This window comes from Halichoeres trimaculatus, unplaced genomic scaffold (genome assembly GCF_033239565.1).
Source record: "Halichoeres trimaculatus isolate MK-OKI-2021-1 unplaced genomic scaffold, fHalTri1.1 fHalTri1_scaffold_10, whole genome shotgun sequence".
NCBI classification, from domain to species: Eukaryota; Metazoa; Chordata; class Actinopteri; order Labriformes; family Labridae; genus Halichoeres; species Halichoeres trimaculatus.
Window position 1 is genome coordinate 31,538,873 of NW_027437187.1, and position 24,212 is coordinate 31,563,084.

Here is a 24,212-nt window from a genome sequence, read left to right on the forward strand (position 1 = left end):
AAAAAAAAAGCTTCTTTTTTTTTTTGTTTTTTGTTTTTTAAATGAACACCTCATTTTACCTACAGTTGTTCAAAAGTTGCAGAGAATAGGGTGGCCAAAGGGTGGGCAAGGCTTTATCAGAGGTTGGATAAAGAAGAATAAGGAATGCACAGAGTAAGCATGAGCAAAGTGGGTGAGAGGAGCACACAGAGAAGAGAAAGTGAAATTTAAGTATCAATCTCATCCATAGACTGTATACAACATGGACGTAGCCTCTATGATGTCACTCGTCTGTTCCAGATACCGTGAAATGAAGCCAATCAGCAGACACAGGAACATTTGATATGACGCTCGCTGTGAGTTTCCTTTCGAACAGCTACAGGGTGCCTGGCAGTCACATGACCTGAGGTGTGTCTCTGATTGGACAATCAAATGATCCTAAAAATTTCTAAACTGCAGAGTTAGAAAAAAATTCGGACCCAAGCCGTTTTTTGAACCAGGCTGTAAATATGCTTTTTAATGCCCTAAAGTAAGTTTTTTATAGCTGGGTGTGTACGTGACTTCTGGTCTTTCTGCAGCCAGCCTCAAGCGGATTCTTGATGAACAGCACTTTAGCACTTCCGCATAGGCTTCATTTATACTAACCGGATGTTGACCCTTGATCTCATCATGCAAGTTTTGATTGATACTGATACCAGCGCAGGTATCAATATATCAATATTTTGGATTGATCTGCTGACCACTACAATCAGTCAATCATCTACAGTGGCACTGAAGGTATCTAACCTCTAGCTCTGCCTCTAGTACAATGGTGTATTGGGATAATTAATATATTCCAGATATATTCCTTAATTATGTCTTTGCAGCCCAAAAAAATGATGTTTATCAGCAAAAAAAAAAAAGCTTCAGAATGTACAGAAATTCTATGAAATTGTAAATTTTTATACCCTGTTGACTGGTAATGTAGTGAAAAACAGAGACAGTGCATCAGAGGTAACATTTCAAATCAAGAAGCCATAAGCATAGAGGTGGTTGCCTGGATCAGCACCATGGATTCGCCCCTTCCCACAACTGAGCCAGCTTTGAGGGGCACTGATACCAGATACCAGGATCGGTATCAGTGCATCACTAGGTCATTTTTTTAAGAGTCCTGAGAATTTTGAGTCAAAAAGTCAAAATTCTCAGAAAAATCGGAAATCTGCCTTTTTTCTTTAGATGCTGACTTTCATTTTCAATCTCTTAAAAAAATTGTCATTTTATTAGTTACAGCCTCAGAACACTATGATGAAAAAAATACAAAATCAAAACAGAACTTGAACAAAGTCACAACTTGAGGAATTCTGTTTTATATCTTTGAATTTTGACTCGTATGTAGGGATTCTGTGGGGAAAAGTCAGGATTTTTACTTCAATCTCAGAATTCTGAGGGGGAACTAAATGAGAATTTTGGGACAAGGTCTATTTCTGAAAAAATAAAGTCTGATTTAAAAAACAAACAAAAACATATTCTACCAAGACATAACTTTCAGTTTTTAGCTTGTCATTGTAGTCTCAAATCACACTGACCTCAACAGACCCTTGTGTCATCTTTCTGTCTGTTATTGGACAGTCGCGGGGCATCCCCACATGCTTTTGGCTGTTTTCTGCATAGATTAAATGCAACATGTGTTTTAAAGGTCATCCATAGTTTCCAATCCTCATCAGAGCTAAATTAAGAAAAGGAATGCACTTCAACACTTTCTCTTTCATTCATGAATGAAAGAGAAAGTGTTTCAGAGGAGTATTTAAACTGCAGCTCAGATCACTTTCTGACATCCAGCAGTGTTTCTTCAATAACACAGAACAGCTCCTCTGAACACCGGTGAGTAATAATATTGAGAGAAGGGAACACCCTGGGTCATCCTGGTCACCCTTTCGCTTTTCTTTCTCCTTCCTAGATCTGCATCTGAGAAAGTCACACTCATACAAACAAATTTTCTGTAGAGATGTGTGTCTGTTGGCACACTCATGTTTACATTTTTGACCAATAGCAGATGATTGCATAAAAGACCAACTCTGTGTCTGAGGTGTTGTTTTTTCAGCCCAGAATATAAGTGTGAAATATACTCTATGGGTGTGCTTCCCCTTTTTAATCAATGTTAGAGATGCACTGATCCGACTTCTCTGGTCCTGATACCAATACCTGGGCTGTGGGTATCGACCGATACCGACATCGACTGATACCAGTGTTAAACTAGAAAACCACTTAGAGAGCGCAGACCTCTGCCAAGCATGTTGTGATTTAAGCACAACACTTTAGTCCTACTTTAATGTTATACTCCCTTTCAGCAGACTGTCTGCTACAATATGGTGTTAGTTGCAGGTTTGTACAATAATTTGTTACCTGACAGTGTTGAAAATTATAATGACCCAGTAAATATTTCATATTCCAGATCTTAGTATCCAGAATATTGCCAGGATCTGGATCCTACTTTTACATCTGTCAGAAATTATGGTGACCTTGTCTTGTATTGTTTTGCAAAGCAATCCAACCATTTATAGTGGAGTTATATACACATGTGGTTAAAACAGCCCTATCTCACAATGATAAAGAATCCTTTTAAAAAATCCTGGATCCAGACGGTGATCCGGATCACCTCAAAAATGTTATCACTTCTTCCTTATCCAATTTTGAACATTTCCGGAAAATTCTATCAAGATCTCTTCGCTAGTTTTTGAGTTAGGTTGGTTCAGACAAACAAACAGACTGACAATCACTCCCAAAAGCATAATCTCTTTGGCAGAGGTAATGACCTTCATCCCCTACTGTGCGATAAGGCTGGTAATGTTTTAGGTAAGAGGCAAAACATGAGTATATGGAAACACTGAAGTTAATATTTATAGAAATTATGAAATACCTAAATGATTACTGGCAAAAAAAATAGCTTCAGAGTGTACAAAAATTCTATTAATGGTAAATTTTTAAACCCTGTAAACTGGTAATGCAGCAAAAACAGAGAAAGTGCATCAGAGGTAACATTTCAAATCAAGAAGCCATAAGCATAGAGGTGGTTGCCTGGATCAGCACCATGGATTTGCCCCTTCCCACCAAAACTGATCCAGCTTTTAGGGGCACTAATACCAGATACCAGGATCGGCATCAGTGCATCCATTAGTCATTTTTTTTAGAATCCTGAGAAAAAGTCAAAATTCTCAGAAAAATTAGAATTCTGTCTTTTTTCTTTAGGATGCTGACTTTCATTTTCATCTCTCTAAAAAAGGCCAATTCTTTAGTTACAGCCTCAGAACACCATGGTGAAAAACAAACAAAAAAACCCATCAAAACAGAACTTGAACAGAGTCACAACTTCAGGAATTCTGTTTTGTATCCTTGAATTTTGACTCTAATGAACTGATCCTGTGGGAAAAAGACAGGATTTTTACTTCAATCTCAGAATTCTGAGGGGGAACTAAATGAGAATTTTGGGACAAGGTCTAATTCTGAAAAAATAAAGTCTGATTTAAAAAACAAACAAAAACATATTCTACCAAGACATAACTTTCAGTTTTTAGCTTGTCATTGTAGTCTCAAATCACACTGACCTCAACAGACCCTTGTGTCATCTTTCTGTCTGTTATTGGACAGTCGCGGGGTGTCCCCACATGCTTTTGGCTGTTTTCTGCATAGATTAAATGCAACATGTGTTTTAAAGGTCATCCATAGTTTCCAATCCTCATCAGAGCTAAATTAAGAAAAGGAATGCACTTCAACACTTTCTCTTTCATTCATGAATGAAAGAGAAAGTGTTTCAGAGGAGTATTTAAACTGCAGCTCAGATCACTTTCTGACATCCAGCAGTGTTTCTTCAATAACACAGAACAGCTCCTCTGAACACCGGTGAGTAATAATATTGAGAGAAGGGAACACCCTGGGTCATCCTGGTCACCCTTTCGCTTTTCTTTCTCCTTCCTAGATCTGCATCTGAGAAAGTCACACTCATACAAACAAATTTTCTGTAGAGATGTGTGTCTGTTGGCACACTCATGTTTACATTTTTGACCAATAGCAGATGATTGCATAAAAGACCAACTCTGTGTCCGAGGTGTTGTTTTTTCAGCCCAGAATATAAGTGTGAAATATACTCTATGGGTGTGCTTCCCCTTTTTAATCAATGTTAGAGATGCACTGATCCGACTTCTCTGGTCCTGATACCAATACCTGGGCTGTGGGTATCGACCGATACCGACATCGACTGATACCAGTGTTAAACTAGAAAACCACTTAGAGAGCGCAGACCTCTGCCAAGCATGTTGTGATTTAAGCACAACACTTTAGTCCTACTTTAATGTTATACTCCCTTTCAGCAGACTGTCTGCTACAATATGGTGTTAGTTGCAGGTTTGTACAATAATTTGTTACCTGACAGTGTTGAAAATTATAATGACCCAGTAAATATTTCATATTCCAGATCTTAGTATCCAGAATATTGCCAGGATCTGGATCCTACTTTTACATCTGTCAGAAATTATGGTGACCTTGTCTTGTATTGTTTTGCAAAGCAATCCAACCATTTATAGTGGAGTTATATACACATGTGGTTAAAACAGCCCTATCTCACAATGATAAAGAATCCTTTTAAAAAATCCTGGATCCAGACGGTGATCCGGATCACCTCAAAAATGTTATCACTTCTTCCTTATCCAATTTTGAACATTTCCGGAAAATTCTATCAAGATCTCTTCGCTAGTTTTTGAGTTAGGTTGGTTCAGACAAACAAACAGACTGACAATCACTCCCAAAAGCATAATCTCTTTGGCAGAGGTAATGACCTTCATCCCCTACTGTGCGATAAGGCTGGTAATGTTTTAGGTAAGAGGCAAAACATGAGTATATGGAAACACTGAAGTTAATATTTATAGAAATTATGAAATACCTAAATGATTACTGGCAAAAAAAATAGCTTCAGAGTGTACAAAAATTCTATTAATGGTAAATTTTTAAACCCTGTAAACTGGTAATGCAGCAAAAACAGAGAAAGTGCATCAGAGGTAACATTTCAAATCAAGAAGCCATAAGCATAGAGGTGGTTGCCTGGATCAGCACCATGGATTTGCCCCTTCCCACCAAAACTGATCCAGCTTTTAGGGGCACTAATACCAGATACCAGGATCGGCATCAGTGCATCCATTAGTCATTTTTTTTAGAATCCTGAGAAAAAGTCAAAATTCTCAGAAAAATTAGAATTCTGTCTTTTTTCTTTAGGATGCTGACTTTCATTTTCATCTCTCTAATGGTGTGGCCACACCAAACGCGAATTTGCGGCGCGATTACATACAAAGTCTATGCAAAGACGCGTTTAGCCGCCGATTCGCCTCTCGCGGCGCGATTCGCGCGTTTGGCGCGGCGAGTTTGGAGCGTTCACGCGTTTGGGCGGTAGACGCGAATTCGCTCGAGTTCAAAATATTCCCACGACGTCATTGTTTTGACAACGTTGGGGGGCAACTGCCGCCTGCTCCGGCTCCAACTCCGCCGGAGGATGGAGGAGAAAACAATCTGTGCGGTGTGTCATCATCCAGAGTTATACGATACGACGTGTGTACTCTACAGAGACCGGGAAAAAATGATCAGGCTTGGTTGAAAGTCTCTGAGGGGACAGGTTTTGAATGTAAGTTCTGAAAACATTCGTTCCCAGCTGGATCTGCCTGTACGGGCTATCACTGAGTCCGACTGTGTTTTTCTCAGCGGAGTTTTAAGCCTGATAGAGAGGAGGAAAGTGCGGGGCAGGGGCAGAGCCAGGGAAAAGATGAAAGTTCTCTGTGCTCCTCTCTTTCCTCCACCCCTTCATTATCCCCAGGGAGACCTCCGGGAACATGGGTCGGGGGTTCGGGTGGTCGGGGGTACGGGGTGTCGGAGGTTCGGGGGATCGGGGATGAGATCGCAGGGAACAGCCAAGCAGGGCTGGTGGATTACCAGGGAGAGGCAGCAGGCATTGATTGTGATCTCCAAAGCTTTCACACACTCTCCTGTCATGCTTTGGAAACCACAGCTCATTGTTTTTCAGCTGCTCTTTTGGACTTTCGGTCTTTAAATGAATGAGCTCTCTACTCCGCATGCGCAGTACCGCGCATTCGCGTGTTCGCGCCTCAGGTTGTCAAAAAAGTCCAGCGGCGAGACTCGGGCGTTCACGCGGCGCGTGACAGGCCATTCGCGCGAGTAAATTCGCGTGTTCGCGTTTGGTGTGGCCGCGGCATTAAAAAGGCCAATTCTTTAGTTACAGCCTCAGAACACCATGGTGAAAAACAAACAAAAAAACCCATCAAAACAGAACTTGAACAGAGTCACAACTTGAGTAATTCTGTTTTGTATCTTTGAATTTTGACTCCAATGAACTTATCCTGTGGGGAAAAGTCAGGATTTCTACTTCAATCTCAGAATTCTGAGGAGAAACTAAATGAGAATTTTGGGACAAGGTCTAATTCTGAAAACATAAAGTCTGATTTAAAAAAAAACAAAACAAAACAAAACAAAACAAAACAAAACAAAACAAAACAAAACAAAACAAAACAAAACATATTCTACCAAGACATCACTTTCAGTTTTAGCTTGTCATTGCAGTCTGAAATCACACCGACCTCAACAGACCCTTGTGTCTTCTTTCTGTCTGTTATTGGACAGTCACGGGGTGTCCTCACAAGCTTTCGGTTGTTTGCTGCATAGATTAACTGCAACATGTTTTCAAAGGCCTTTCTCTTTCATTTATAAATGAAAGAGAAAGTGTTTCAGAGGAGTATTTAAGCTGCAGCTCAGATCACTTTCTGACATCCAGCAGTGTTTCTTCAATAACACAGAACAGCTCCTCTGAACACCGGTGAGTAATGATATTGACCAGTAAATGATTCAAGATGGAAACAAACCAAAGCGATAAAGTTTTCTGTTCTCTTTTTTTCTTCTTTAATCTTTCATCCTTAGGTTTAGAAAATGTCTACTTCCTGCTGTGAGCTGAATATAGATGAGTTCCTCTGCACTGGCTGTCACTTGGGTGTAGATGAGTCTTTCTGCTCCAGCTGTCTGCAGATTTTTAGCGACTTGTTCTGCTGCTGTCTGCCGATCTGGACTTCCATCTCTGAGAAGTTTGCTGGGTCAAGACAAGCTCCTGAAACAGAGAAAGTTCCACATGACGCCTGCACTGCAGACAAACAGATAATGACGGATGACATTCTCTCCAGAGCCAGAGGGTTGATGTCAGATCTGGATGTGACACTTGATCCTGAAACAGCACATCCAAATCTTGTCCTGTCTGATGATGGGAAACAAGTTTATCATAGCATTGAGAGGAAGGATCTCCCTGACAATCCAGAGAGATTTTGTGACGGTACTTGTGTCTTAGCAAAGCAAAGCATCTCTTCAGGAATATTTTACTTTGAGGTCCAGGTGAAAGATAAGGAACACTGGACTTTAGGAGTGGCTGCAGAGTCAATGAAAAGAAAGGGAGGAATCGCACTGATGCCTCCGTTTAACTGGACAATACGGCTGACGAAAGAATACGGATATGGAGCTCTTGATAGTCCTTGTGTGTCTCTCTCTCTGCAGTCTCGTCCTGAGAGGGTTGGTGTGTTTGTGAATTATGATGAAGGTCTGGTCACTTTTTTTGACGTCGACACGAGAGCTCTGATCTACTCCTACACCGGCCGCACCTTCACTGAGAAACTCTACCCGTTCTTCTGTCCAGGCAGCAACCTAAGTGGAACAAACGCTGCTCCTCTGATTATCTCTTAAGCAGCTGTGTGATTCTCTTCAGTAGATTCAGTCATTGCGTGTGATAAAATACTTTTTATAGTACGTATTTTAATCGTAAGATAAAAAAAAGTAAAATAAGAAGTGTGATTCTTCATTAATTCATCTTTTACATATATAACGGCAGCTGCTTTACATTCATAGACATGAATTAGACTGAGAGCACTAACAACAGCTAGTATGGCTAACTTGAACATCTGTTGTTTGATTGGTTTGTAAAGTGTGTATTAAGGTATTTTCAATATCGTGGCAGTATCACAGCACTTTTTTTTTTTTTTTTTGTCGCTGGGCTTGGGGGCTATCATATACACCCATCTGTTTATAATACAGAATAATGAAGCCCCCCCCTGAAAACACAAGACAAGAAACATGAGGGAAGAAAATAAAACCATCAGATGATGTGACACATTTTTTAACAATATACTAAAAATACATCGTTTTTATTCTATTTTTATTCATCATTTCAATAAAACAATACCGTCCCATGTATTGTGCCCCACCTGTGTCCTGTTTATTAGTGGTAACTTTTCTGACACCTCCTGCTTAAAACCCAAAAAGTCAGAAGGATATATATATATATATATATATATATATATATATATATATATATATATATATATATATATATATATATAACTTTTACTTGATAAGGGTAGGCGATATAAGCTCTGCTTCAGCCTACACCTTTTCGGTCAGTCCCTGTTTCGATGATTCGATTATTTTCTGTTTGCTTTGCTTTTGTATTTTTCTTCCTTCTGTATTTATTTTTATTTTTCTCCTGCCAAATTGACCGAAATAAATAAATCAAATCAAATCAAATCAAATCAATATACAATTAATAAGACATAAACCAACCCCCCCCCCCCCCCCCCCCCCAAATAAATAAATAAATAAATAAATAAATAAATATAATGAGACAACCGGACCCGACAGGAATTTCTTGCTAGCATAGTCTAACAACAACTAGCAAGCTAGCTACTACCAAAAAAAAAAAAAAACGCTTTTTGTCATAAAACCGTTGTGTAAACGCCTACAGTAAAATTATTGAGGGGCTAAATATTTAACATTTGACATGAAAAACACTAAAGTCCTCTGACCTCCTGTTCAGGCAGTATTCCTCCTGAGAAGTAAATGTAGCTGAGCTCTGATCCTTGTTCTGTAAATTTCCATGTCACAATTTAATAGACAGCGTCCTCTGGTGGTGAGATATAATAAGTGCAACAACCAAAACCCGTACGTGTGAAACGAAAGTGAAAGTTATTTAATTTACTCAAAGCTGCAGCACAGACGCGTATTTTCGTTTCTTCAGCAAAACTACATTTTCCCTTCAACAGAACAGCAGGATATCTGCCAAAACAGGTGAGTACAGGGTACCACACAGCTTAAATGTACAGACAAGTGTTTCAGCAAGAGAAGATCACTTATTTGGACCAGTTAAGACGAAACGGTGTGCACCTTTTTCCTGGGTTGAACACAAACAGCCTTCATTTTTTAAGATCATTTCCTCCCGAGGTTTCTCAAAGTGAAAGTTATTTTTCCTTTTTTTCCAGAAAAAAAACCCTGAAAAGTACATTAAAAGTTACTTTGGAGAGGCAAAAGATGAGCAGTTGTTTGTTACTGTAGTTATGTGAAAGTTTCACAGGTTGTAAATCCCTGTGTGTATGCTAAAGCTGCTGCACCAGTTTGCTACAACCTCAGCCTTTGTTTGCTCATTTTGGATCGTTTCTGAAGCCTGATTTTTGAACAAAAAACTTTGAACTTTGTGTCTGCTTCCTGAATTAAAAAGACTTTATCTTCTGTAGATGATGAAATCTTCTAAATCTCCCTTAGGTTGTTACTGACTTGATAAGCTAACAGTAACTGATGTTTGAGCCACAGTGTCAACAGGCAGAGGTGAGCCGTGCCAGACTTGGCTCTACAGATTGATTTAACTGACTCATGTGATCAGGTTGGCCCTTCATACCGTTTGTTCTGCATGGCAAGAGTTTGATGAAGAGTAATAAGCTAGCACCCTGGTGCTTTAAACCCTTGTATTTTTTTTATTGAAAGTACCAGTACAATAATAAGAGAGTTAACCACCAAAACCAACAAAGAATAGAAGCTACTGCACACGAGGAACCGGCTTAGATTCCTGAGGAGCTCTACCAGAGGCTGGTGTATCACGTCAACAGCAGGCCATAACAGCAAAGGTTGCTTAAGTGAGTTCTAGAGATGCTTTTCATGAAGGGAATTAATTGTTTGGGGATTGTAATAGTCATTAAAAGTGGCATTTTTAAACTTTTGTTAGAGCTTAAGTGGTGAGAATGGTTTCTGTGTATTCCATATTGGCTGTATCATCAGTATTTCATAAATTTCATTGGAATCAATCAAAATAGCTCAAGAGCATAGATTCTTGAAATCTTTTATTATAAATAAAGAATTCTCTGATCAACTTTTTAATTTGTTTTTTTTTTTTTACTGTGTCTGCAGATGAACAGAATGTCTGCTGCCAGTTGTCTGCTGATTGAGGATCAGTTCCTCTGCTCCATCTGTCTGGATGTGTTCACTGATCCTGTCAGCACACCATGTGGACACAACTTCTGCAAAAAATGCATCACTGACCACTGGGATGTTAATTTGCCGTTTAACTGTCCTAACTGTATAGAAATTTTCAGCAGCAGACCTCAGCTGAGGGTCAACACTTTCATCTCTGAGATGGCCGCTCAGTTTAGACAGTCAGCTCAACAGGAAGCCGCCAGCAGCAGCTCGCAACAAGTCGCCAAACCAGGAGAAGTTCCCTGTGACGTCTGCACTGGAACCAAACTGAAGGCCCTGAAGTCCTGCCTGGTGTGTCTGGTTTCTTACTGTGACACTCACCTGGAGTCTCACCTGACAGCTTCAGGACTGAAGAGACATCAGCTGATCGACCCTGTGGAGAACCTGGAGGGCAGGATGTGTGAGAAGCACGACAAACTGCTGGAGCTGTTCTGTAAGAACGACCAGATGTGTGTCTGTGTGCTGTGCACTGTTTTAGACCACAAGACACATGATGTTGTTCCTCTGAAAGAAGAATATGTAGGAAAGAAGGCCGAGCTGGGGAAGACAGAGGCTGACATTCAGCAGATGATCCAGAAGAGACGACTGAAGATTGAAGAGATCAAACAGTCAGAGAGGCTTGGTAAGAGGGATGCAGACAGAGAAATAGTAGAAGGTGTTCAGGTCTTCGCAGGTCTAATTGAAGCTGTTAAAAGTAGCCAGACTACGTTCATCAACTTGATCAAAGAGAAGCAGAGAGAGACAGAAAAACGGGCTGAAGGCTTCATCAAAGAGATGCAACAGGAAATCTCTGAGCTGGAGAAGAGGAGCTCTGAGGTGAAGCAGCTCTCATGCTCTGAAGACCACCTCCACCTCCTCCAGAACTTCACATCTGTGAACGCTGCTCCACCCACCAAGGACTGGACTGGAGTCAGAGTTCAGAAACCTTCTTATGAGGGTAATGTGATGAAAGCTTTGAACCAGCTAAAGGAAACTCTCAGTATACAGATGCAGAGGGCTGAGCTAAAGATGGTCCAGCAGTGTGAGGTGGATGTGACATTTGATCCTGGTACAGCACATCCTGAACTTATTCTGTCTGATGATGGCAAAACTGTCAGACATGGTGATGTGAAGAAGAATTTCTCAGACACTCCTGCCAGATTTGATACTTGTCCCTGTGTCTTGGCAAAGCAGAGTTTCTCTTCAGGCAGATTTTATTTCAAAGTTCAGGTTAAAGGGAAAACTGGCTGGGATTTAGGAGTGGCCAGAGGGTCGATCAAAAGGAAAGGAATAGTCACGCTGACTCCCCAGAAGGGTTCCTGGGCGATTGGCTCAAGGAAAGACAGAGAGTACAAAGCCCTTGCAGGGCCTCCAATAGGTCTCTCTCTGAAGTCTCGTCCTGACAGAGTGGGGGTGTTTGTGGATTATGAGGAGGGTCTGGTCTCCTTTTATGACATTGATGCTGCAACACTGATCTACTCCTACACTGGCTGTTCCTTTGCTGAGAAACTCTACCCTTACTTTAGTCCTGATCTAAACCATGGGGGTCTTAACAATGCTCCTCTTATCATAATGTAGATCCACAACTCAAACTTAGAGAAGAATTTATAATTTTGAGATTGTGATTTTTTTGAATGTGTATTCTCTGTGTGTGTACAAAGTGGAGGTGTCTCTCGTCACTGGCTTCCAGCGGTAGCTTGAATCAAATTTAGAGCTCTTCTTCTGGCCTACTTCTGACAAGAACTGCCTACCTGGGGTCCCGCATCCAGGTCTACTCACCTTCTCGCCCACTACGCTCTGCTTGTGAAAGATGCCTGGTGCTCCCAGCCCAGCTCGGCTCTGAATCCCTAGCCAGACTCTTCTCCTCTGTTGTTCCCAAATGGTGGAATGAATTTCCATACTGCTATACGATCCACGGAGTTTCCTTTTACTTTAAGAAATGTCTCAAGACTCATCTGTTCAGGGAACACTTGGGCACTTAATCTGACATTTCTCCTCTATGTCCTCAGAGATAGAATAAGTCAGAAGGTCTTAGACCCAGCTCTTAATGTAGGTTGTCAAGGTTGAACTATTTTGTTGCAGCGATTAATTGTGGTTAGTTATAGACACATTATTCTACATAGGATAAAAAAGACAACAAAAAGAATTGCACTTAATGGCAGCACCTTTAGCCAAATAACTCATTGCACTTTGTCGCTCTAACTAAGGTTTTCCCTTCTATCTATATTTTTCTTGAGTTGTATGTTGCTTTGGACAAAAGCGTCTGCTTAATGAAATATATATATATATATATATATATATATATATATATATATATATATATATATATATATATATATATATATACATGAGAATGTATGTGTGTCATGTTCAAACTTGTAAAATTCTGAAATGATGTTTAAATACCTTTTTTCTCTATGTTTTCCTTAAACAACTTTGTGTTGCCTTTTTTTGCCGTGACTTCTTAATATTTAAATAAACTCACCTCAACTATTCATTTAAAATAAATGTGTGAAGAGAAGTGTATCATGCAGCCTCAAGAAAATGATTATCTGAAAAATAATAAGATTAATAAGAAAAAAAAACGTGTCCTCTCTGTTTATCTCTCTAAAGAAATTGAAGTGGTTTCATATTTGTGCCTTTCAGAAAGTTTGTTTCTGTTCTAGAAGCTAAAGAACAGCTGAAGTTCTCTGTGACAATGTGATAAAAAAAAATCAGCCATAAGAGGAAAAAAAGGAGCAGTGTAAAAGGAACTGAGAGTTCATTTAACAGACTTTAAACAACGAGGTGAGCTTTGGTTTGTAGGATTGTAAAGGGATTGTAAAACACACCCGTTGATAGATCGCAGTATGCTTAAACAACCTGCCTGTGATCTCCTTTGTTGAATCCTCTCAGTTGTTTCTGTGACTGCATACTTTGCCTGCCAGCTAATGAGAAGAATCCAAAGAATCAAGACTCTTCTCTTTATATATTTTTTCAGAGCTTTTCTTTAAGAGGCAATAAAACCTCCCAGAAAGAACTTAACAAGGAGGAAGAGTAGCTCTGCAGCTTTGTTGCTTCCAGTAAAAGTGAAAGCTCTGTGTAACAGTCAAGAGACGTAGCTCTGCTCCTCTCTACTTCAACTCAGATCATCATTCTGCTAAACACTGGTGAGTACACAAAGCCAAATATAGGGAATATGTCTTTAAGTTTTGTCATACAAATGTCTCTTTCTTGATGGAAACACTACAAACACTTTGTTGAACTCCTGAACACAGAAAAAAAACAGCTGCTCCGTCTGTACTTTGACTAGTTTGTGATGATTGTTTCTGGACTGTTCCCAGTGATTGAAAAATTAACTACAGCACTCCAGCATTTACCATACAACTTTGCTGTTTATGGCAGTTGTTCAGTCCAATATTAAGAATCATAAACTGGTTTTCTCCCAAACTAACTCGCCGACTTTAAAAGAGCTTTGGCTAATCTCAGCACCAGGACTCTTCTACTACAGAGCCATGCTGTTGTGATAAAGGGGAGAACGGGGCAATGTGAGACAGTGGGGAATGTGAGACACCCCCTGTATCCGGGCAACAGATCATATTTGTGGTCATCTGACCATTATGGTCTCAAGCCCCTTCCAATTGGCCTTGGCCATGAAGGAGAGGACATCATGGTGCAGTGTTAAGCATGTTTTTTAAATAAATATTTTTTTTGCATGAAAAAGTAAATCTTCTTGCTGTCAAGTTAATCAACTGTTGTGCTAAAGCAAATTGATTCAGGTAGAAAAACGTATATCATATACATCGATGAACTATCAACATAAAAAAAACATGTGATGATTCTGGCTGAAGATTAGTCTGAATTGATGAGAGGTTGTTTTTTTCAAAAATTGTGGCAGTGGGGTAAAGTGAGACAGTGATCACATAAATCTTTAGGTTGACTAATCTTATAGTAATGAATTGTCTACTGTAGGTAGAGATTGGTTTGGCAACTTCTTAGCACATCGTCATCTCTCTGTCTGAACTCCAGCGGCAACATCCCTGGAAAGGGCTACAGTCTTCAATAAAACTACAGTTGGGAAGTTCTTTGGGCCATTGTAAGCTCGTGATTGAGGGCATGGTCCACAAGTGTGATACATCTTTATTGTCCTTTACAGGAAATTTGTCGCCACTGTCTGTGCAAAGGAAAATACAGACTTACATGTTTCAGAAAACTGGTCGATCATTGCTTGATCTGATGCTTCACACATTTCCATTTGTTAAAGTCGAGATTGACCAGGGAGCAATTAACCAATCCAGACAAATTAAGAAAAAAAAGTCTGATAGAATTGTGTGGAAAGATGCTTGACATGTTGTGATACCTTGTTCAACCTTTTTGCATACAAAGACTTCTGAGATGAACTCATGACTAAATGTTGTTGGGGCCGAGACCATTCAACAAAGACCCATGATAAACCATTTTGATCCCATGACAAAGGAATAGAATAGAATTGAACTTTATTGTCATTGTAACAAGTACAACGAAATTGAAGTCACAGCAGCAACCAAAAAAACAAAAGTAAGAAAGTGTATATAAAGTGCAAAAAGGTCCATAAGTAAATAGATGATGACAGCTTGTCCATCATTGTCCAGTTCAGCCAGCCTCCACCTCCACAGGGTCCAGGACTAAGCTTCTTCAGTCATGCTCCAACACTGTCTCCTAGATCTTTTCTGCTCACAGCAGGTGAAACTCTTCCAATGTGGTGTTGGTGTCTGATGTTAGCTCCGTTATCCATGTCTATGAATTGCATGATGCTACTCTTCCCTCTGGTATTCCCTCTGTTGCTGGGTTAGTACAGCTAGCTCGTCCATCTTATTGGAGATAGATCTTATGTTCCCAATAACGATGGATCGAAGGACAGGTCGATGTCGTCACTTCTTAGCCCACACCTGAGAACCTGCACGCCGTCCTCACCTCCTACCCCTCACCTTGTGGGAATCATCAGGCCCTACACCAGTTAGCTTTGGCATGTTACAGGCTGCTAACAGCTGAGTTCACATGTAAACAATGCAGCCATGGTTACATGTAGGATCTCAAGACAAACACAGGAGCATAAATAGTAAAAATTTCATTGAAGCCACAAAAAGTTTGGTGTCCACGTCCAACAAATACAAAGTACAAAGTAATGATCCACTCCAAATGCAAAGATTACGAAAAAGAGACGAAAAAAATTACAAGAAACGGACAAAGAAAAGACAGCTGCTGCAAAAGGCAGCCATAGCCAACAGGGCGGCGCCTTGCAAACATTGAAACATCATTGATTGAAACATCCTGAATTAATGGGAAATGTGTAAATTTTACTGATATATCATTTCAGCTCGTTAAGAGGGGAGCGAATGTAAAAACTTGTCTCACATTACCCCGTTCTCTCCTCAGCAGAATGTGGTTTGTTATTGTGTTGCTGAAATGTGTAAGATATTCTGAAAAACTCATTGTCTTGATAGCAGCATTTTTTGCTCCTGAACCTGTGCATGATGATGTTCAGCGTTGATGAAGCATTCACAGATGTAGGACTACTGAACTGACAACAAACTCTAATCTAATCATTCTCTGAGTTAATAGAACACGAGATTTGTCATTCATGGTTTGTAACTTCCTTTCCTCAGATTAAGAAAATGTCTGCTGCCAGCTGTCTGCTGAATGAAGATCAGTTCCTTTGCTCCATCTGTCTGGATGTGTTCACTGATCCTGTCAGCACACCATGTGGACACAACTTCTGCAAAAAATGCATCACTGACCACTGGGATGTTAATTTGCCGTATAACTGTCCTAACTGTAAAGAGATTTTCTTCAGCAGACCTCAGCTGAGGGTCAACACTTTCATCTCTGAGATGGCTGCTCAGTTCAGACAGTCGGCTCAACAGGAAGCCAGCAGCAGCAACAGCCTAGGGCAACAAATTCCCGAACCGGGAGAAGTTCCCTGTGACGTCTGCACTGGAACCAAACTGAAGGCCCTGAAGTCCTGCCTGGTGTGTCTGGTTTCCTACTGTCACACTCACCTGGAGCCTCACCTGAAAATGTCAGGACTGAAGAGACATCAGTTGATTGACCCTGTGGAGAACCTGGAGGGCAGGATGTGTGAGAAACACGACAAACTGCTGGAGCTGTTCTGTAAGAACGACCAGATGTGTGTCTGCGTGCTGTGCAGTGTGACAGACCACAGGACTCATGATGTTGTTCCTCTGAAAGAAGGATATGAAGGAAAGAAGGCCGAGCTGGGGAAGACAGAGGCTGACATTCAGCAGATAATCCAGAAGAGACGACTGAAGATTGAAGAGATCAAACAGTCAGTGGAGCTCAGTGATAAGAATGCAGACAGAGAGATGGCAGAAGGTGTTCAGGTCTTCAGCGCTCTGAAAGAACGTGTTGAGAGAAGCGAGGCTGAGCTCATCCACACGCTCAAAGAGAAGCAGAGAGAGACGCAGAAACAGGCTGAAGGCTTCATCAAAGAGCTGCAACAGGAAATCTCTGAGCTGGAGAAGAGAAGCTCTGAGGTGGAGCAGCTCTCACACTCTGAAGACCACCTCCACCTCCTCCAGAACTTCACCTCTCTGAACGCTGCTCCACCCACCAAGGACTGGACTGGAGTTAGAGTTCATCCACCTTCATATGAGGGGACTGTGGTGAGAGCTGTGAAGCAGCTGGAGGAGACGCTCAGTGAACAGATGAAGAAACTGATCTCTGAGCTGGAGCTGAGGAGAGTCCAGCAGTATGAGGTGGATGTGACTCTCGATCCGGATACAGCCAGTGCCTGGCTCATCCTGTCAGATGATGGAAAACAAGTCAAGAGTGGTGATGTGAAGAAGAATCTCCCTGATAATCCAGAGAGATTCAGCTCTGGTGCTCATGTTTTAGCAAAGCAAGGTTTCTCTTTGGGTAGATTTTACTATGAGGTTCAGATCAAAGGGGAGACTGGATGGGGTTTAGGCGTGGTCAAAGAATCCATGAACAGGAAGAAAACATTAGAACTCAACGCTCAGAATAAATTCTGTGTTATAGGCAGTTCATTTGAAAACTGGTACTGCGCTCTGGATTACCCTCTTTTGGTCCTTACTCCAATGTCCAAACCTGAGAAGGTGGGTGTGTTTGTGGATTACGAGGAGGGTCTGGTGTCCTTTTATGACGTTGATACTGCCTGTCTTTTGCACTCCTTCACTGGCTGGTCCTTCACAGAGAAACTCTACCCTTACTTCTCTACAGAGCGTGGTGATGGTGGTGAATCTGCCTCGCTCATCATCTCTACTGTCAAACATCCTGAGTGCAAAAAATGTTGATTGTGATAGAAAAAATGTACATTCATTGATCCTGCCTTGATTGATTGCTGTGGAATACATGTACATAGTTATTACCTTTATTATAAATGATTGATGTTTATTTTGCTCTTAATTACACAAGTCAACTGTACTGTCAAAAAAAATTAACCTTTCAATCAAAATAAAACATCATGAGGGAATTAGATTCTTACAATGTGGTCAGTTTTGTTTGATTCATTTCTCTCAGAGATTATATGTTAAGGCAGAATAAAATGTTTGTACTGATACACTCAAATATGTCCTTCCAATCAGGGGACTTTCACTCTCTGAGCCTGTCATGCTTTTCCTTTGTTAAGGGTGTGACAATGAAGCTGCTCATGGGTTTGTCCCACCGTACAGATTCTCCCTCAGAAACACCAACATCTTCCTCCAGGCGTCTTCCTGAGCACGAGAATGTGCCACTGTCTCCCCGCCCCATAGAGCCACCACTGCAACGAAAACAAAGACCGTTGTGTATCATTCGAAGTGTCTTGATCGTCTCTGTAGCATTCCTGACTGAGGTTGAACCTACTCTTCTCGCGTGTGTCTGACGTTCTAAACATGCCAGCACGGAAGTGCGGTGTGTACGGCGGTTCAATGAGGTGACCAGCGTTTGGATACGACAGGACAGTCAACAGATGGTTGTTCCCCGCTTTTTCCATCATCTCCTTAATCTGAAAAGTTCAACAATAAATTAATTCTTAAATCAAACAAGTCCTCACTTTGTTATATTTCCTCCTTTATGATCATTTTTATACTTTTACATTTAACTCACATCTATTACAGACTCTTGTGCAGGCCAGTTCTGATCATCCTCACCCACAACCAGCAACAGAGGACACTGGAGTCGTCCCACCTGCTCAAAGAAAAACAACAGTATTACTTCAGCTTTAGACCCCTGACTGTAACTCTGAATCTTCATGCACAACCGTAGAGTTATTCATCTGAGAATTTATAAGAGTGAATAGTTTAAATACAAATAAAGTGAAGTCAAAGTCTTAAATACAAGGACGACCAGGCCTTTGTTTAAAACAGGCCTTTATATGGGAAAGTCTCTTTTTAAATTTCCCAGCATGGAGAAAATAAAGGATTATCAAATTTTTTCTTTGTTTATGGTGGCTCATTGGGGACAATTCAACATAAAAAAAGCAAGAGAAAGAGTTATATTGATGATGTCACAAATCTGGGGGTAAAAAAAATTGCAAGCAAAAAAAAAAAAAAAAAAGGTTTTTTTTTTTCTTCCTTTTTTTTTAAATTATAGTTGTCTGAACTAGCAGGAAATTTGTGAGATTATGCGGGAAGAGATGAGTTTCACAGTGATCTTGAAAAATTCTTGCTTCTAGATATATGCCTGATCATAATTCACAATTTGAAATGAGATTATTAGTGACATAAAAGGTTATTTCTGAATGCTAATTCCCAGCTGCACAACAAGTCTCTTTGACAACACCACAACTGATTAAGTTTAATGGACAGATCTGTGTTTTTCTCTGCTGAAAACAATTTCTGTGATTAATTTTATAGTGATGGTGGACACTGGAGCTGAACTGTTAGACAGTAAATGGAGCAGAGGAGAGGAAAGCTGAACAGGAGAGTGATACAGCCTGAGCTATAGGCTAAAACACAGGTTAAACTGTTTATGATAATGTTAATTCCAACCCACAGTCAGCAGTTATTCTGCAGTGGTCTGTTCAAACTTGAGAGTCTATCAATAAAATGAAGAGTAAGGTTACGATAGCTCTGATTGGTAGATGACTGGCAGGACATAACCAGGATTTACTAACGTAACACATTACAGACATGTCTTAGAGCATAGCTGTGCTAAATGTAGCCGGCTACTAAACTACAGTTCAAACTGACAAAGTTTGCCCGTTGTCACATTTCTATCAACAGCGCTACATAGCTGTTGATGAATACCTTGCCTAATTTTGTATATGGTAAAAAGTTGTCTTGAACAAAGAAAAGAAGAGTTAAAAAGAAGATCTGATCTACATTCATCTCCAAATTAAACACAGGCCTTGTTAAGAGTCACGTCATCACAAGAGTGTGTGCGCAAATCTGGCCAAAGGTGTCACTGCAATCCTCTTCAAACAGATAGCCCTCACAGTCCCTTTAATCTGAAATTTAAGTCACAAATTTGTAAAAAAAAAAAAAATAAATAAATAAATAAATAAATAAATAAATAAATAAATAAATAAATAATTAAAATAAATAAATAAATGAATAAATAAATAAATGAATAAATAAATCTTTCAAAATTATTTTAATTTAAAAGCAACAAACTGTTAAAGAATTTGTGGGGTTTTGAAGAATTTGAAAAAGAAAAGTAAAGAATTTGTAGGAAAAAGTCCCAAAGGAAACAAATTTGAGAAACATTTAGCATTAAATTTCAAATTAGAATTAACCAAGATCAATCGATATAAAAAGCCTAAATTAGGTTGAAATTGTAAATATGTGAGTTTTTTTTTCTTATAAATTTAGATTCACAAATTTGTGACTTGATCTGGAAATATCACTCATCTCCTACGGCTCTGCTTTTTTTTCCTTCTTTCTAACTCAACATTTCTGACTTCTGTTCTAAACAAATTGCCTTTGTAAAGGAATCCTTAGAAACTGTAGTAGCCAAACAATTTTCAAAATCAGAAATAAGAGAGAGAAATTTCCAATGGCTGGCACTCACATCTACTTTGAGCATTGGGTCAGTGGGGATGGGCAGCAGCAGATCTCGCAAGATCACCTGGTTTTTCTCATTGACTCGCCTTTTTTCAGAGTTTCTAATGGAATGCAAAAAGTCAACACTACCTCAAAGTTGAAATGATGACACATTTGAAAGATTATCAAGATAAACGTACTTGGTGAGGTAGCTGAGAACTTGTCCCACAGATCCGTCAACTGGTTGCACGTGACTCCCACTAACACACACCACACACGAGAGCTGAGAAAAAGCACAAAATCATCAAAAGAAGGCTCCAAGATGTGAAGCTAAATTATGAAGATAATAAAGGCAGTTCTCACCTTCATGACTTTAGAATAAACAGCCATTTTGAAGGTCATAGAGGTGCCAAAAGAAAGACCCAGCATGGCGATCCTGTTGGCGAGGATCTGAGGGTGCTCACACAGGACTCTGTAGGCCTTCTGCAGCAGGAGAAGATGAGAAAAACCGACTGTTAAAACTGTAGGTGTTAACTGATGAGTTATACACCTGGAGTATCAAATTTCATACAGACATTTTAACACAATGACTTTCTTATCAAATATGCATTTTTTTTAATGCAGACAATGCTTGTGTTAAAATAAAATGAGTAACAACTTACTTCATATTGTTTAAGCATGTAAAAATATACAATGACTACACCAGCTTTTAATCACTTTCAGACTCATGAAATGCTTTATTTGTTTGTATAGCATTATGGTAATGTATACTGTTGAGCTGATTTTTTTACTATTATTATTTTTTAGTAAGTTGCCTGAAATAAATAAAGAAAATAATACTAACAAATGATAGTAAATAATAAGGTTTGATAAATCTGGTTCATTTGCAGCTCTGCGTGTTTAAAAGGTGAATCTTAAACTTTCTTCAGTTGATCAACCTGCTGCCAGGTTGTTAACCTACTTTAAGTGATGGCTTTATTACACACTTGTATTTATTTCACATCACATTCAATAAAAAGTATCGAAGAATCTGGATCAAAACATCCTCTGAGTGAATTATTATTGCTTTGAGGGTCACTCCTTGTTGACACATGAACACAGATCTGTCTGGTTAATTCTCACCTCAAAGTAATTGTTCTCCACAGCCTTCCCTGTTTCAATTGTGACTTTAGGAGTCAGGTAGTCCAGGGCCAGGGCCGCGATGCCGTGTGAGGCCAGAAGAGCTGCACGGTACTCCACCAACTGTCCTCCTCCTCCCCACAGGTCGATGAGTCCAGGGAAAGGACCGGGCCCTGCGGATGGGACAAAACCCCAAAAACATTCAGATTTATGATTGTTGTCCTGAGATTACTCAGGTGTGCAGTGTCTGTGCAAACAAGGATGTTTTGATTTGACAAGAAGTGATGCAACACTGACACTCTGAGGCAGAAGAAGGTAGTGCAGTGTAGAGGCAACACAAAAGTAAGGGCCAGGACCTGCGTGTTTTTTATCTTCCTCTTCACTCTTCTCTGATCCTACCTGAGGGCAGGAAGAGGGTTGCAGTGAGTCCGTCCTCTGTGATCGGCACCCTGCGGACACCTGGCGCCATGTACCAGCGCTCTACCGCCACAGCAGCCAATGGCTTCATATCAGTGAAGCCCTCAGTCTGGTGACCCTGGAATACTGAGATGGTGAACTCCATGGGAGTCTGGATGTTCATCTTTCTCAACCTGAGGCACCAAGGGAAAGTTTTACTCAGATGCCTTTATAAGTTTCAGTACTTTTAGGTGTTTTAAGCTCTGTTTTATTGCGTTTTGCTTACCTGAGCCATGGTTTGCTGCCTGGAACTGGTCTGAGGCTCCACATGAGACCCATCTGTTCAACCCCAGAATATGTCCCACCCAGACTAGGATCCTCTGAAACTACGGGGAAACAAACAATCTTAATTTTGTAACAATCCTTCATAAATCCTAACAAAAGCTGCAACATTTTGGTCTGTGAGTCTAAGGTCCAGGTTGTCCTACCATTCACAGTCCCGCTGTTGTTGGCAGTGTAGTGACCGAAGGCCTCCCAGGTGTGTCCGTCATCACTGTGATGAAGCGCACGGATGGTCAGCAGGAAACCAGGTGGAGTTTTCTGGACCATGACAGTGAACTTCTCATCCACAAGTCCTCTGGACGGCTGGACCGACAGCTGCACACAACATGGATTCTTCTGCATCCTGAAGTTATAACTACTGAAAAATGAAACAAATCTGTCAGACTGGAAACAAGCAGAGGAATGACAGGAGAGTTTTCAAACCTAAAGATGGATGGTAGCTTTAATATGGACAATAAAACTGACCCTGTGGTTTTAAAATATGTGTACAGGGGTTTATTCTGCCAATTAGATTCCCTCCTTATGTGTTTAGTATGAGATATGAAGGCTGTTCACTGTGGTTTTGATGAAACTAGGTTAAAGGTCTTTGGCTGTTTTATGCAGTTAGAGTATGTGGAAGGTCAGGGTGCTGCTCTGCTTTGTCATCATTATCAGTCCTAAGATTCATTTTTAATTCCAACCAATAACAATGACTTCACAAACCCCAGAATTTTATTTATATTCTAGAATTCAGGTAAAATCTAGAATCCTGTAAACATTTTGGAATTTCCAATCATTCTGGTGACATTCCAAAATTCTTATAACAATCCAAAGAATCAGCAACATTTTAGAATTAAGGGATTATTCCCAACCTCTAGTGAAAGTTCCAAAAATATTACAGAATTCTGGTTCCAGAAAATTCCAGAATTTCTCCTAAAAATCAGGTAAAATGTCAGAATTCAGATAATATTGTGGACCTCCAGTAAGAGTTGATAAATCTCATAATATTCTAGAATTCTGGTAGAAAAAAAAAATGTTAGAACTCTGGTAAAATCTTGGAACTCTGGAAAAATTACAGACTTCTAGTAACACTCCAGAATCTTTGGCTATGTGAGGTCAATGACTCCTTTAATCCCAAATAACTGTTTTAACCTCTCACACAAATACTACTCCTCTATGCAAAGTTGTTAAGTAGTAAAGTACACAAAAAAACGTACACACCTGAGTCAATCATTGCCAATTAATAAAGTCATTAACATCATGGATTACATTTTACATAATCAAACCTTATCTCAATCTGCGCTTCCTTTGTTATGTTATGTATTCACAGTTCTTAATAAATCAGTTACAATCAACAACATTACTTGCTTTCAATTTACAAATAACCGTCGTCATATATTTCTTTTTTAGGACAGTACTCAATTCAAGGCAAACAATACAACAATTTCAATTACAAAATTATAAAAGTTGTTATCAAACCAATGACCCATTTTAAACTCAGTAAACAGATGTTATTGTACATTTGACAATTAATGTTAGTGTGCCTGGAGCAGTTCATTCATTAATCTACTGTGGTGCTGGGTGGATCAACAGGTCTACGACATTTTTACCCGAGTCTGCATCTATTACCTGGAACTGAAGTTTTAAGAAAAATGCTGGGATTTAAAAAAGTAAATAAGTCTCCATTAAATTAAGATTAGGTAAAAAATACTAAGTAAAGTATACTCAAAATTCAATATTCTACCAGTGAAACTGGCATTAACTCTGGTTTGTTTAGAAAGAATTGTAAAAAGGAAGAGAACGCACCTTGTAGCTGCTGTCTTCAGGTGAGTCGCCTGTAACTCCTGAGGTGAATTCCAAAGCTCCAAAGTTTCATCCTCCCGTCGTCCACTTGTGTCTTAGCCCCTCCCACCAGAGAGGCATGGGAGAAAGATTTAAGGGGTAAATCTCAAACCTTAAACTGAAGTCTATAAGAGTAGCACAACTTCTATTTTCCCTGAAATCTAATGGAGAACTATTATGTAGTTTCCCTGGGTCATCATATTTGTGTGTATAAGTTGTATAGTTCACAACAGACATGCATTTTAAGTGACCTGTGTGTTTCTAAACAGGGCACAGGATAAACAGAGTAAAGGTTTTTTACTACAT

General features: G+C 39.8%; 3 protein-coding genes across 3 annotated transcripts; 2 read left to right on the top strand and 1 right to left on the bottom strand.

Moving 5' to 3' along the window:
* The first annotated feature begins 10,221 nt into the window (after positions 1-10,221).
* LOC141796545 (E3 ubiquitin-protein ligase TRIM21-like) lies at positions 10,222-12,479 on the top strand. The gene has a single exon (XM_074677731.1). The coding sequence runs from the start codon at positions 10,222-10,224 to the stop codon at positions 11,842-11,844; it is 1,623 nt and encodes a 540-aa protein (XP_074533832.1). The 3' UTR covers positions 11,845-12,479.
* A 3,419-nt stretch (positions 12,480-15,898) lies between these two features.
* Positions 15,899-17,558, top strand: LOC141796634 (E3 ubiquitin-protein ligase TRIM11-like). Its single transcript, XM_074677862.1, has one exon. The coding sequence runs from the start codon at positions 15,900-15,902 to the stop codon at positions 17,556-17,558; it is 1,659 nt and encodes a 552-aa protein (XP_074533963.1). The 5' UTR covers position 15,899.
* A 354-nt stretch (positions 17,559-17,912) lies between these two features.
* Positions 17,913-22,439, bottom strand: LOC141796921 (peroxisomal succinyl-coenzyme A thioesterase-like). The gene is made up of 10 exons (XM_074678258.1): positions 22,232-22,439; positions 22,030-22,129; positions 21,747-21,937; positions 21,351-21,520; positions 20,592-20,711; positions 20,429-20,511; positions 20,257-20,350; positions 18,352-18,432; positions 18,109-18,250; positions 17,913-18,025 (listed from the first exon to the last, which is right to left on the bottom strand). Exons 1-10 carry the CDS (start codon positions 22,425-22,427, stop codon positions 17,913-17,915), a joined length of 1,290 nt encoding a protein of 429 aa, XP_074534359.1. The 5' UTR covers positions 22,428-22,439.
* Between the last annotated feature and the right edge of the window lie 1,773 nt (positions 22,440-24,212).